This window comes from Cavia porcellus, unplaced genomic scaffold (genome assembly GCF_034190915.1).
Source record: "Cavia porcellus strain 051 isolate PalLab524CR breed Dunkin Hartley unplaced genomic scaffold, mCavPor4.1 scaffold_11, whole genome shotgun sequence".
NCBI lineage: Eukaryota > Metazoa > Chordata > Mammalia > Rodentia > Caviidae > Cavia > Cavia porcellus.
This window is the reverse complement of record NW_026947494.1, coordinates 82,771,519-82,786,752: the sequence shown is the minus strand read 5'-3', so window position 1 is coordinate 82,786,752 and position 15,234 is coordinate 82,771,519. Positions and strand designations below refer to the sequence as shown.

Sequence of the window (15,234 nt, the reverse complement as noted above, 5' to 3'; positions counted from 1 at the left end):
AGAAAGCTATGTAGATGTCCTAAGGGTCTGTCTAGTATAGTGTAGCCACATAGAAATGAAAGTGCAGGCTTGGAACCAGATGGGTCTGAGTTTGAATTATGGCTTTGCTGCTTTCTATGTGATCTGGGGTAAGTTACTTAAGCTCTCAGAGCCTTGGTGGCTACTCCTGTAAATCAAGATAGTAGTATCTATCTTTCAGGTGGTTGTAAGTTTAGAGGTAATGTATATAAAAGTGCTTAATAAACAATAGCTATGCTGATGATAATATTGACACCAAACTCTTCTGTGGTCTTGAATTTCCTCAGCCTTCGCTTTGTGACTTTGTGTCTCCCTCTTCCTCAACTAGCGCCATGACATTCTCAAAGCCAACTTCCATCACTATCATAACCATTGACCCTAGTGGCTCTTGTTTTACAAATTTCCAACTACAAATGGGAAATTTGTATGTATTAACTCTAGCTCTTTAACTATGTCATTATTGGCTTCCCATCCTCCTTCATTCCAGCCCGCTATGGTGACTCTGTCATTCCCACAGCAGTGTTGGTAATTCTACTACTGCTCACCCATTGCCAGGGAATCCCAATTCTAGGAGGGAAGTCCCAGGAGAATTTCCTAAGTACTGAAGAGTTTTGGTTGACCAAAGGGTTAGGAAGATCTCTAGCTAGTAGGTAAGGCATTCTCATTTGTAATGAGCTTGCAGCCTGGGCTGGAGGAATGCAGAATGCAGAAGTAGGTCACTGGGGAACATGCTGAGAGGAGCGGTCATTTCATAGGTCACAAAGGTTGAGGAGGTACACAAACAGCACCTACCTTCTGCAAGGGAATAGGGACCTTCAAACCTATCAAGCTCAAGTCTGCCACTGAATCTGCAAAGAAAGCACACATACCAGAGTAGAGGTAAGAGGACTGAGGGGAACACAAGAGAGTTTCTCTGGGCCATGGAGGCTCATTCCTAAATTTGTGGCAACTGGGGATTGACCCTGGGGTTGGAAGTTAATTTGTGTTTTTCCAAAGGGGTAGTAATCAACTAATGTGTCCTTTCTCCCCAGGAAGTTTTGGTCAGTGGCCTGAAATCACAAGACTTTGCTCAGTCTGTAGAGGGAAGAGTGGAAGGTTTCCCATTTCCTATCTAGTCCTGGATGCCCCTCAGGCTTGCTAAAGAATTTGAGCTTCAGCACTTTCCCTTGGGAGACTTAGGAGGAGGGATGAGGCTGACCTAAGGTATAAACAGGAGTCAGGGACTAAGATGGGCATTGAACTCTGTTTCTGGGACCTAGTAACCAGCTTAGCACCTCACATGGGCAAAGATTAGGAGGTGAGCAGCTTTCCCCAAGCCTCTCTGGAATTGGGTAAGCATTGGCCTGAGAATTAGCAGGGATGACACGAAAAGGTGAAAGACAGTGATTTCCAGGTTTAATTCAAAGCCACCAGGCTGAAGAAGGTGTAGTAAAGGGGAGCAGTGACAGCAGCTGGGGGCATGGGGCTCATCTACCTCGTTTGTCTGGCTACCCTGGGTCTGTGCTTTGCTGGGCTTCACAGTCAGCCTATGCAGGCTGGGACTCTGCTCACTGTTTTGCAGGGCAACACAAGTGCATAAAGAAAACAGTACTTTGGTTTTTCATGTGAATGTGGGGAAGTGGAGACAATAGGATGGATGCTGAGGCTTTGTTCCCCTAAATACTTTCCAAAACTGATAACTGAGATATTTTTAGGGTCAAGTTTGTATGTGTGTGTGTGTGTGTGTGTGTGTGTGTGTGTGTGTGTGTCTTTGTGTGTGTTACTAGGGATTGAACTCAGAGCCTTTACACTAAAGTACATCCCCAGCTCTTTCTTGCTAAGTGACTAAATTGCCTAGGTTAGAGTTGAACTTGGAATCCTCCTGCCTCAGCCCCACAAGGTGCTGAGTTTATGGCATGTACGACCATAGGTGGCCAGCCAAGTTCTTTCTTTAACCTGTATGCACAGTTTTGTCCCTTGATCTAGCATGAGGCTTTAGCAAGACTTTTCTCTGTTTGCTGATGGATGACAGCAGCTGAAGGGGCATGCTCTTCAGGACTTTGGAGCTAGAGGCGGATACCCAGGTTTGCTTTGAAGGGCATGAGTCATCCAGGGATCACTGGGTGAATTCATGAAAACGATCCTTTGCCAGGAACTGACAAAGGATGTGTTTGGTCGTTAGCAGAACCTAGACCTGCCTAGGGTTTTTTTGTTTTGTTTTTGTTTCCAGGGGTTTACCCATTGTCATCAGTTAATTCTTCTGCCTGCCAAAGGAAACAAGCTTCTACAGAAAACAGATGTACCAGAAAAATTTCACCTTGCCATTTTCTTTTTGTCAGAGACTGATGCTGCTTTACAAAAGACACTTTGCTGCTGATTTGGGGAAAGAAGTTGCAGAGAATGGAAACCATTTAGGATGAGTTGACCCCTTTCCTCTTGGTTTAGTGATTTTATTTAAACCTACAGCTCTCAGATTGGGGCTTGGGCTCATGGGGAAGACAGGAATGTTCTGTGCAAGTCCAGGTGAAGGATGCTAGGACACTCCAGGGGAATATCATGCTTAGGTAATGTGCCCTACCAGCCGCTTCTAGAATCTTTCTAAGTCCATAGCATCACAGAGCCACTTTTGTGCTGGGCGAGGGGATGATAAAGTAAGAATTTAGTATTTATTCAGTGAGAAAGTCAGAAATGAAAAAGCCTCCAAAATGTACCTTTAGTTTCAAGTTAATATAAGTGATGTCTTCTTTTGTTGCTTTCAGCGTTAACATTTGGTAGATCTAACCTGAAGTGAGTTCCAGAGAGGAAAAGGCAAGGTAGAGAAAAGTATGGGTAGGCAGGATATAGTGGCACATGCCTGTAATCCAGCACTCAGGAGACTGAGACAAGAGAATCTCTGTGAATCTGAGACCAGCCTGGGCTGCAAAGTGAGTTCAAGTCCAGCCTGAATTGCATAGCAAACTCTGTCTCAAAAAAAAGTCAGAAGCAGTAGGTAGGACTTGTAAGGAGCCTGCAGGAGGAGCTCACTCAGTCATTCTTAGGTATTCATCATCCTTGTCATTTGGGATCACAGCCTCTTTGCCCCGAGTTCTTGCCTCACCCTAAGGTTCTCTAGCTCCCCATTTGTCCCTTGTGTAGGCATATTGCCAACCGAGCCCTGGCACTGTTATTCAACAACAAATATTTACTGAGTACCCAGCAAAGGCCAGGGACTGCTTTGTGTGGTAGGGATTCATCTATAAACATGTCAGACCAGTGCCCTTTCCTTGTGGGGCTTGCATTATAGAGGAGAGAGACAGAAAGTGCACAGTAAACACAGCAGATGAGAAGTTAATGAGTGCTGTGGAAAAGGACCGAGTGAGCCGGGAAAGGGGTGAGGGGTGTGGGTGTGGTGGTGAGGTTAGGGTAGGCATCATTAAGCATATCTGAGCAAAGACATTCAACAGTGAGATGGGCATGTGAATACTGGGTATGTGCTCCAGGAGAATAAGCAAAGTTTAAAGGTCTTAAGCAAGAAGATAGCTGGCTTGTTTCAGAAGCGCCCAGAAGGCCAGGGAGTCTGAAACAGGAGGAATGAGTAGAACTATGGTCAGAGAAGCCCAGGAGTGTGGGGTTGAAGAGCACCCACAACTTTGTTGGCCATTGGAAGACTCTGGCTTTTACTCTAGTGATGTGCAAAGTTAGGGCAGAGTTTTGAGTAGGATAGCATGACCTTATGCTTTAAAGTGATCTGCCTGGAGTCTGCACTGAGAACTGATAATAAGGAAGTAAGAGCTGATATGCACCAGTCGCAAGGCTGAAAGTCTTGGAGCCAATTTTTCGTCTCTTCTTTTTATAACTTTTAGTTCTACCCAAACACTCAGATGTCCTGCACTCCAGACCTGGGCCTCTCTGACTCCCTGGATCAAGTCTGCTGTGCTCCTTAGCGCCCAGCGTACATCAGTCCCCCTGTGAGATATGTGAATCTGACCAGTTCTCATTACCACCTTGGCTACCACCCTGTCTGAGCAATTCAGGATCTTTAACATGGGCCACTGGAAGTGAATGGCTGCCATTTACTGAGATATGGAAGGCTCTGAGAAGAGCAGAGTTTGAGAGGAAAATTAGCTGAGTTTTGAGAATGCTGAATTGAGGAATCTGTTAGATATCTAAATAGAGCAATCAAATAGGTAGTATAACATACGAGTTGAAGTTTGTGAGCAAGATCTGGCTTATAGACAAAAATTTGATGGCATAAGAAAAGAGAGCTGGGATCTGAGAGAAGAGGAGGAACCAGCAAAGGAGACAGAGAGGGAACATCTGTGACGAAGAATGAAAACCAAGAGAATCAAGTGTTTCGGAGAGCCGAGTAAAGAAATTATATCAAGGAGAAGGAAGACACCAACCCCGTCAAGTGCTGCAGATGGGTTAAGAAAAATGAGGATGAGGACTGACAGTTGGATTTAGTTCCATGGAGGTTACTGTGGCCTTAATTAAGAGTGTTTGCAGTGGACTTCTGGGGCAAAGACTGATGAATGAGTTTGAAATAATGGTTGAGATGGAGAGAGAAGAATGGGAAGTCGTACATCTGAGGTAGGGGTAAAACTCAGGCGTGAGTGAAGCCCAGTTATTCTGCCTGGGTTGGGTGTCTGCCAAGTGCTGCCGAGGAGCGAGTGTGTGGCTAGCAGGTCTAGCGATGTGGGGACAGGTCTCTGAGCAGGCAACGTTGCTGAAGAAGTTGCAAACTTCAGCTATTTTTCACACCCTCCACCCCTAGCTCCTTGGAGGGAAAAGCAAATATGACCTCCTGCCAAGGCCTGTCCAGCTGAAGCTCCAGTCATGGGGGTCGGAAGATAGAATCACCCAGGAGGCATAATATAGGAACAGAGGGATAGGAGAAGGTTTTAGAGAAATGATTCAACTTGGAAAAATGAAAATTTAAATTATTTCCCTTGGCTCAGACAAAATCAGGTTGTCTGCCAACAGTTTTCACAATTAATTTCCATGTCTGTGTTGCTAAACACCAGAGGCACAGATTACTTCTGCCGAAACCTTTGGCTTTTGCTAGTCTCAGAACACAGCTGGAGGTTACCTTGTATAAGACAGGTGACCCCTTCTTTCCTGTCCCCTCAGGGGCCTTCTTTGGATCCTCAGTCCTTCAAGACCCTGATCCTGGGTGCTTCAAACCTGGGCCTCCAGTTGGAACCTCCCTGGAAGAATACCTGGGCTTGGTGTCCCCACACAAGGCTACAGCATGATGGTCTGCATGCAGCCAGACATTCAGAAATGGGCACAGTGGGGAGAAAGACAGGGATGAGGCTCATCTCAGCTCTGATCTCTGAAGGGCAAGCCAAGATAAACAGGACCGAATGAAATCAAAAGAAACTGTTAACCTCAATGCTGTTTGTAGATAGCAAAGAATAAAGAGGAATGAACAGCACTGTTCTTCATAAGCTAGTAACAACTATTGTAGTAGTGTATGACAATTTGTTATCATTTTTAGTGAATTCCTAAATGCCCGCCATCGGTCAGGCTACTAACTATTCTTGTGTTCTCTTTCTTCTGTTGCTCAGGGAGAATATCAGTTTATACTTTTTAAAAAGTAGCTGGAATATAATTGGCAATATCACAGGGTATGCTTCTTTTGAGAAGGATGGCGAGGCGAATGTTCTATTCTGTGAGGAGAAAGGTAGCGGATTTTAGAATTCTGAAGAGACTAGCATGGGTGATTGGGAATGTAGGTAACTGCTCCCTCCATTTCTTCAGGACTAGCTCAATTTTTTTTTTTTTTGAACAGGTTTGTTATTTGATAGCTCAATTTTTTGAATGTAGTGATGAGAAGGGAAAGGGAAAAGGTGGACATTAGAACTCCCTGGTCTACACTTTTGAGCTCCATCCCACCCCTGACACTTCAGGACCAGCTGGTGTGGTGTGGTGTGGACTCTGCCCTGTGGCAGGCTACCTTGTGCTCCAAGAGGCAAAGAGGAGGCACAGCTGACCATGGGACTCACTGCAGTTAAATATTGGTTTAGTGTATTGGGAAAGAGCGGGCTGCACAGATGTGGGAGAGGCTTGAGCTGGACTGACAACTGTTCTTTTCTTGTTTTTTTTTTTTTTTCTCTGTTGTTCTGAGGATTGAACCCAGGGGCTTGTGTTTGCTAGGCAAGCACTCTACCACTGAACTGCAATCTTGATTTTTTTTTTGTCTTTTTGAGACAGGGTCTCACTGTGCAGTTCAGGCTGGCCTTGAGATCACTTGGTAGCCCAGGCTGGTCTCGAACTCACAATGATCTCCTGCCTCAGCTTTTTGAGTGCTGGGATTACAGGTGTTTACCACCACACTCAGCTTCTGATTTTTTTAATTCCATTTTTTTCTCCATTTTATTTTGGATAGTTTTTGCTATGGTTCAAGTCTAAAATTTATAAATTTTCCCCATAGAGATATGGAGTGTCTATGTTACCCAGGTTGCTCTCCAACTTCTGAGTTCAATAGAGTCTTCTTCCTCAGTCTCCTGAGTAGCTGGGACTATAGGCACATGCCCTTGTACCTTGCAAATCTGTTAATCTCTCCTTTTTCTTTGGAGGGTGGTGCTGCTAGAGATCAAACCCAGAGCTCTGGATTCCAATCTGTAATGGTTATTAGGTAGATAGTTTTCTATTTCTACAAATATCTCACACTTCAAATCAATTTGTCAATATTGGGATTAAACATAGAGAGCCCTGAGCAGCATCCCTAGTGTTTTTTTAGTTTTTAATTTTGATACAGGGTCTTGCTAAGTTGCCTAGGTTGGCCATGAAGTTGCCTAGCATCCTATTTCTGTAACTTCTTGAGCTATGTTCTGAGATCAATGAGTACTCTTGGTCCTTTTGCATCTTATTCTAGTCCTAGATTTGTCAGCTAGGACTGGAGTCAAGTTCAGCCTTGGGCTAATTATATTCTACCAAATATTGGAGGAATCTTGAGATTATTCAGTCTGGCTTCCTGGCACATACACTGTACAAGTACTTGAATTTTTTAAATAGTTCTTTCCCTTACCTCAATTTCTTTTCTCATCATATGTGCTGGCCAATGCTCAGCTGAAAGTTTGAGAGACCTGGGCAGTGTCTTGGTTTTCCTCTCTGTGAAGTTTCCGTTTTGGGGGGGATTTTTTGGGTTTTTTTGGATTCCGCGAGCTCATCTGTCCATTTTGGAAGCAGATGGAGATCCATGGTAGAGAAAACACCAGCGTTTTGGACACCCATGGTCTGTCTCAGCCAGTGACTATGAAAAAAGAAGCATAAAGACTACTAAAGGGAAATCTGATTTCAACTTGCTTAAAATCCTTCTCTGACTTTAAGAGCAATGCTTTCTTTGAATGGTATTATGGGCTGTGGGCTGTGCTAATGGCCCTGGATATTTACAATTCAGTGAACTCCTTGTGACTTGATGCATATGATGTTATTTAAGTAGCAGTGATGTCTGTTGGAGAGAAAATGTTAGTAGGTATAGACTGAAACTTCACAGTGAAAGAAGACACAGGATGTGTGGCTCCTAGGTAGCTTGGTAACTCTGGGACCCAGTTGTGGTTCCAGATATCCAGGTAGGCGGTACTACAACTCTGCACGCTCCCCACCCTTGGGACTCACTGGCGCTGTGGATGGTGATGAGAGACTATGGAGTGGACTGTGAAGAAGATATTGTCAGGCAGTTGATAGTTTATTTCCTATCCACAGGTGCCTTTTTCATCCCCTACCTCATCTTTCTCTTCACCTGTGGCATTCCTCTCTTCTTCCTGGAGACAGCACTGGGTCAGTACACAAGCCAGGGGGGCATCACAGCCTGGAGGAAGATCTGTCCCATCTTTGAGGGTGAGTGACTTTGCGGCTGATTCCAGAGTATCTTCACTGATGTTTATAAACCATATTTGGGATGGCTGAGTGGTGAGTATCAGTTCTGAAGTTAAAATAAGACTCCCAAGTCTCTATGATAACTTTTGGTTAATAAGATGAATACAGAGCTGGTCACCTGGCCAATCAGAGGATGAAGGAGAATAAGAATAAGGGTGGGCAAGGCTTTTAGGTTAAATAAGTAGAGTGCAAAGCTATTTTAGCTATAGTTAGCTTAAATATATTACAGTGATTTTGTTTTTAAAGTCATTTTACCAATTGATAAAACATTTAAAAATAACTAAATGAGAAACAATATTTCACTAATAGTTCCATCATCTTGTCACAATAACTTTAAAATTTATGGGGTTTTGTTTTGTTGTTTCTCTCTGTATAGGATTTTCTCCAAATTTCTGTTTTTAAATAACTACAGATTTCTAGGAAGTTACAAAAACAGTGCAAAGAGGTCCTATATGTCCTTTATGTAGTTTTCCCTGTTGGTGACATCCTATGTAGCTGTAGTATAATGGCAAAGTCTCCATATTGACGTAGTACTTCCCACAGACCTTATTCAGAGTTCAGCAATTCCCCATACTCTCACTCATGTGTGTTTGGGGACCCTGTGTGACTCTGATGTGGATTTGGGCAATCACCGCCCCACCTCAAGGAGCCTGCTGTCCCATCGCTATGCGGGTCTCCTCCACACTACCCTTTATCATCACACTCCACACAGCTCCAACCCCAACCTTTGGCAACCTGTTCTGCTGTCTATCTGTAATTTTGTCATTTGAGAATGTCGTATAAATGGACTCATGCAGAATGTAACCATTTGTGGTTGGCTTTTTGTACTTCTGTTCAGTTTCTTTCATATATATTAATAACAGCTGGTTGATTTTTGCTGGATGTACCATGGTTTATTAAACCATTCACAGCATTTGGCTGTTCCAGTTTTGGGGGCTTTTGAATTTTTCTTTCTTTTTTTATAGACCTTATTATAATGGAATATACGCAGTTTATGTTCTTTTTACAATTAATTTTATTTTCCACTTTCTACTTAATGCTCATTTAATAATAGGCCTCCAGAGCTTTTTAAATTTTCTTTTGCTTATGCATTTTTTATATTTTGCTTATCTTTGTTTATTTAGCTTCTCTACTTTTAGAACTGTTTCTTTGAGATGAAGTTTCAGGATTAGGAAAACTGGATGCAAATGAATATCAACTTGGCATCCCTTGATGTGGCTTATTATGTTCTATTAATGACACTGACAGTGACAGTGCACTAGATGTGAGTAATCATGTTTCTATATATTTTGAGCAACTCTGGATTCTTTGGTGGTTCTCAAGTTTTATTCATTGAGATCACCTAAGGACCTGCAACAGAAGCTGTGGCCATGCTCCATCTTGAGAGGTACTTTAAATGGTCTGGGGTTAAGTCAGGCCTGGTGGTGCACACCTGTAATCCCACCACTTGAGATGCAGAGGCAGGAGGATTGCTGTGAGTTCAAGGCCAGCCTGGGCTACAAAATGAGTTCAAGGTCACCCTGATCTGTATAGTGAAGCCCTATCTCAAAAATAAATAAATAAAAAATAAAAAATGAGAAGTAGTCGGGAGATTGGCCTAGGTTTTGAAATATTGTAAATGTCCCTGGGCCATTCTGATATAAGACAGTATGGAAATCTCTGAGTTACATCCTTTATAAAAATTTTCACTAAAATTGTAACTGCAGAATGGTGCCTCATGGCTGTATCATTTTACATACCTGTAATTAAAGAGGATGAATATTATATTTTAAAGGTATTCATTCATGCTTTATACTTCCTTCTATGCAAATTACCTCTGATTTGTGGTTTTATGTTTTAGAAACATCAGACTAATTCTGAGAACCACTGACTATCAGTATTATGGAATTAGTCTTACCCATTTAAAAAATAACTCTGGGCCGATGACTTTTCAGAACCTGATGGGACCAAGGGCAACAGAGGGTAGGAGATAAGTCCCCACCTGGCCTGGGAGCAGTGGGCCAGAGCACTTCTTGCTATAGGACAGCAGAACACGAGCGCTTTCCTGACCGGTAGTGGCAGTAGGAGGAATCTGTCCCCTGTCCTCAGCTCAATTCTGCAGTTTCCTCTCAGGCATTGGCTGTGCCTCCCAGGTGATTGTCATGCTCCTCAACATCTACTACATCATTGTCCTGGCCTGGGCATTCTTCTACCTCTTCAGCAGCTTCACCACTGACCTGCCCTGGGGAAGCTGCCACCACGAGTGGAACACAGGTGAGATCACATCAGAGTCCACTTCCCCTGCTTGCTCTGCCACATAATCAGGAGTCTCTCTGTGCCAAAAACCTAGTCCCTAGGGTTAGCTCATGGAAACTGGCCAAATCGGTCATGGAGAACTCCCCTTCAGGTAAGAGCAGGAGCTGTACGCTGCTTGCCTTGCCTGTGTGTGAGGCTGTAGGTTTGATCTTCAGCACAACAAGGAAACCAAGAATGCACCAATATCACAGGCAAAATGTCCTATTCTCTTTAAAAAACAAATCGATGTGTTCAATTCATATGCAGATAGAACTCATCTTTTTAAAAGTTGAGGTTAGCCATTTATTTCAATTGGAAATAAGACTACTTTGATATATGTACTTATTATTTGTTCATTTATTTGCTTCTTAAATCTTCTTTTTGATACTATTTTAGGTCTTTCAAATTTGTAATTTATCTGGGCTTAACTGTTTTGTGTGTCATCAGTATAATTTATAGCAGTAATTAACTTCTCTGCTTGTAAGACTGTGTGAGCAATAGAACCATTAAATATATTAAAAATAATGACAACAAAAATGTCTAGGTTAGGTCTGTACAAAGTTATCTATGAAGATGACCGTTTTCTCTGTATGTCCAAGAGTGGCTTCTGAGCAACCTGACATGTGGCTAGTTTATCTGAGGGACAGAATTTTAAAATTTTTCTTAACTTTAAATACCCACATGAACTCATGATTCCATATAGGGTAGCAGGATGAAAAGCAAGCTGGGCACTGTTCTGTTTGGATTCTCATAGCTACATCTTGCTGTCTTTGTCCAAATATCTCTCAGTGCTTGTCCACAAGAGCTACTGTTTTGAAGTAGGACTAGCTAGACAAGTTAGCTGAGTTTTGAACTCGATTTTGAATCCTTTGCTTGCCAGGGAAAATGTTTTTGCAGGGTTTAGTCTTTGTACCTTGTGACCTGGCTGTGTCTCTCCCTCCCCGTCCTTGGACAGTCCCCTCCCCATGGCTCCTGCTCCCACCCCAGGCTGTACTTTGCACCCTGGCACCCTGCATCTCATCATCCCATGCCCAGTTGAAGAGTCAAATCTAGGTGGCACCCCTGCCTGGCTGTGCCTAGAATGACCCCAGCCGTCAAATGGCACACACTGAACTTTTTGTCTGTTTATTGAGTTGGTTTGCCTACAAACTGGCAAGACCCTGAGGCAGAAAAGGCTCATCTCTGTAGCTGTATGTCTAGCACAGTGTGAGCTTCCCCACAAGCTCTCAAGAAATATTTAAAAATCTGTTCTATTCTAAGATTTTTCATATATATATATATGTATATATATATTTGTTCATTTGTTTATATCTATGTGCATCACCCTTGATAACCAGTTTTCCAGGTAGTAAATATTTTACCCAGATCCCAGTGGAGTGACCTGATCAAACTGACAAAGCCCCGGGACCTACACTTTGGGTTAGAGCAGGATCAGGCCTATATGCCTTTGGGCTGGTTGGGAATCTTTGAACAATTCTTAGGCAAATTGCATGCCTAAATCTTTTGATTTTGGATATTTTTGATACCCCCCTAGTGGGTCTGGTTTTGCTCAGAGCCTAGTATCTTGAATAGTATAAGCCATCTTGTCCTGCCAGGATGAAATGACACTTTTCTGGAAGAAAGATATGGTTTAGTGGAGAAAACCCTCCACTGGCATTCAGCTCTTCAGCTAGTGTTTATTGAGATCCTGCGCTGCCAGATTCTGTTCCAAGCACTGGGGATATGCTAACGGACAAAACAAAGTTCCCTGCGCTCCTGAGCTCAGCTGAGACAGACCACAACAAAATAAAAGGGAAACTATACGTAGTGATAGAAAGAAGTATATGTATTCCACTAGAAGTGCTGTGAAGAAAAACAAAACAGGGTGGTGTGTGGGAGTTTTAGGGGTGGTGTTTAAATAGGGTATCTAGGGAAGGCCTTTTTGAGACGACTTTGAAAAATGATTGAAGAAGGAGGGGGAGTAAGAACTCGGTAATTAACCTGGTTATTGAGGAAATGAACATTCTAGTAGAGGAAGGGCAAGTACCACAGTCCTGAAGTGTGCTGGGTCAAAGTGTAGGGAAGAGTCGGGATGCCAGTGCGGGCGGAGGAAAGGGAGGGAGAGGTGAGGTCAGAGGTGTCAGAGGAGTTTTCAGACAAGGCTTTGAGATGGCTGAAGGAGTTGTGGGATGGGAGACCCACTGGAGTGTTTGAGATGGGAAGTAATTTAAAGTTTAACAAAATCACCCCGGGTGCTGAATGGAGATCAGACAAGAGAAGAGCAAATAGAAACAGGAGGTTCCTTAGGAGCCATGAGACAGTGGTGATCTGCACCCAAGTGGTGATGGAGGCATCTTCTCAAGTGCTGTCTAGTCATGCTCTAGTGAGAATATGCATGCAAACACAGCCATGGTGCATTTGTGTGGGGAGGTGAGACAGTCTGCTGAGGTCAGCACACTGGGAGGAGGTCTTGCATAGACAGCAGCAGAGCTCCTTCTTGAGGCTTGCCCTTCCATTGTCCCGCCCCCTAACCCAGGTGAAGTGGATGTTGCCTGATGTCTTTTTCTTTCTTCCTCCCTGGGACTTGTGAGTAGAGAACTGTGTGGAGTTCCAGAGGACCAATGGCTCCCTGAATGTGACCTTTGAGAATGTCACCTCCCCTGTCATCGAGTTCTGGGAGTGAGTGAGCCCTCTTTCCTTCCAAACGTTATGTGTTCCAAAGTGGATGTGGGGTGGAGTTCCTAGTGGGCCCAAGGAGAGTTTCTGTTTCCTTCTGTCCTGGTCTGCACTTGAGTGTTCTGTATGCTGCCTATGTGGTTAGTGCAGGGCTGGCTTCAGAGATGATTTTCCTCAGGCAGTGCAGCCCTCTCCTCACACTAGAGAGCACACATGTGTGTTTATCCACACTCCCGACCACCTGTCTTCTGCTCTGTTGCTCCTTGTGTCCCCTCCCTTCCACATATCAAAATGTTCCAGGAATCTGGCTGGGAGAATGGATATTTGTACCTCCTTCCCCATGCTAGGACAGGTCTCAGAGAAAATTCACCTGGGCGGCTTATGTTTGCCAACTTTTAAGTCTAACGTTCATCCCTGGGAAAAGAAAGCCTCACAGACTAGACAAGCCTTAGCCAAGAGTAGATTGGAGGCGCCTGGGCTCCAAAATTCTGTCTCAGGGGTGGGGTGTAGATCTGTGACAGAGCACCTGTCTAGCATGTGCCAGGAGGCCCTGGTTTCTACCCCAGTGTTACAGAAAGACAGAGGAAGCAAGCAAAGAAAGAAGGAAGGAAGGAAGGATGACCCAAAGCTGGCAGCCAACATGGAGCCAGGTCCGATGCTTCTCTCCCCAGGAGGCGGGTCCTGAAGATCTCTGATGGCATTCAGAACCTGGGGGCCCTGCGCTGGGAGCTGGTCCTGTGCCTCCTGCTCGCCTGGATCATCTGCTACTTCTGCATCTGGAAGGGGGTCAAGTCCACAGGCAAGGTCTGTTCAAGAGAGCTTCTAAGAGCTCCTCAGCGTTTGCCCCGTGAGGGCAATGACCTGCAGAGACTTTAGGTGGCCCCTCCCTTGATCATGTTCCTCTCCTAAATTCAGTCCCACATAATTCTGGGAAATAAAATAAGACAGAGAAAGGCTGGAAGGACACCTGCAGAGGAATTTGATCTTGGAATGTACCATGCATGTGAACAAATTGTAGCTTGAGTAAGTTGGGGGCCTCTCTACTTCACAGAACAGTTTTGTGGGCAGTGAACTCCAATCACACTTTTCGCCTTCGAATGTTTCTTCACCAGTTTTAGTGTTGGGGTCTCTTTCCCTTAGCGTGTCTGAGATGTTAGAGGGCATCTGAGCTCTTCTGAACTCAAGCCCCGCAGGCCTCTGATGAAGCTTTCATCTTAATTTGGTTGCCTGGTTGTGCTAAGCTCCTAAACTCTGTGAGGAAGGGATCATGTGTTACAGACATTTCCATGCCTGACAACACTTGCTGTAACCAGGCACTTGCTAGGAGAATGATTTTTAAGTTCATTCAGTCACTCAAAAATACTTACTGGATATGTATGGGGAGAGGTAGTGTTCAGAGATGTACAGAGGAGAGAGGGAGGTTATGGCCTATGGCGGGGAAGATGGAACACAGCAGCTGCAGGAGAGGAGTAGGAGAGGGTCCCCTTGCTCACCTGCCCTCTGGTAAGGGCAGTCCCTGCTTTCCTGACTGGGATCCACCATGACCTCGGGGTTCCTCCTTCCTTTCTCATACTGCCTAACCTACTCTTCTGGATCTCATACCTGTCCCGACCAGGTGGTGTACTTCACAGCCACGTTCCCTTATCTCATGCTGATAGTCCTATTAATCCGAGGGGTGACACTGCCTGGGGCAGCCAAAGGAATTCAGTTCTACCTGTACCCTGACCTCACACGTCTGAGGGACCCCCAGGTAAGAAGGTGCAGACCTGGGCTGTCATGGGGACTGCGGGTGCTCGAGTCGCAGGCTTTCCCCGGGCTCTGGTGGGGAGTCCCAGGGTGTCCGTGGTGATATGAGGTGCTCTTCCTCCTGCAGAAGTGGCAAGCAGTGGCACATGGGTCTAAGGGGTTCGCTCTTGGGGTCCGGGGCCTTAGGAGTGTTTCTTAGAGACTGCAGATATGTCACCGAGCACTGTTACTCACAGACGGCACTCATTTCCCCTCCATGTTCCCATTTTCCTCATTTCTGCATGTTTTGCATTTCTTCCCAAACTTCCTTTCTCTCTCTTGCATACCACTGTCTGGTTTCCTCCCTCTGCCCGTGTGACTCCTTCCTTGGCCCCATGTCCCCAGTCCCTCCCTACACCAGCTGGGCTGGTGTTAAGTTTCCTGTCAGCTGTCCAGAGGTGTCTCTTCTGTCACTGTACACACTCTGCCACAGCCAACCCTGCGGGGGCAATGCTGCTTACAGATTGGAGGGCGTGGAACACAGGCCTTGCCTCTGACACTTGTCTCTTCTTCTCCTCTGTGGCAGCCATCCTGAGAGCTGGCAAAGTCGGTGGAGCGTGGGTAAGCTCCAGCCCCAGGGTGTGTGACTTTGCCTTGTGCTCTGCTTCTGCCTGCTGGGTGCTGAGGGTCTGTGTGCGGTTCAGGTCCTCCTCTGTCAGT

General features: G+C 44.9%; 1 protein-coding gene across 4 annotated transcripts in view; it reads left to right on the top strand.

The window, feature by feature from the left end:
• Positions 1–15,234, top strand: part of Slc6a13 (solute carrier family 6 member 13) — a 37,516-nt gene that overhangs the window by 2,722 nt on the left and 19,560 nt on the right. For all 4 annotated transcript variants that reach the window (XM_003461776.4, XM_063258567.1, XM_013156565.2 and 1 more), the window contains 5 exons: positions 7,687–7,821; positions 9,973–10,113; positions 12,708–12,792; positions 13,461–13,593; positions 14,405–14,539. In XM_003461776.4, the coding sequence (XP_003461824.2) occupies positions 7,687–7,821; positions 9,973–10,113; positions 12,708–12,792; positions 13,461–13,593; positions 14,405–14,539 (629 nt within the window). The remainder of the gene's footprint in view (positions 1–7,686; positions 7,822–9,972; positions 10,114–12,707; positions 12,793–13,460; positions 13,594–14,404; positions 14,540–15,234) is intronic.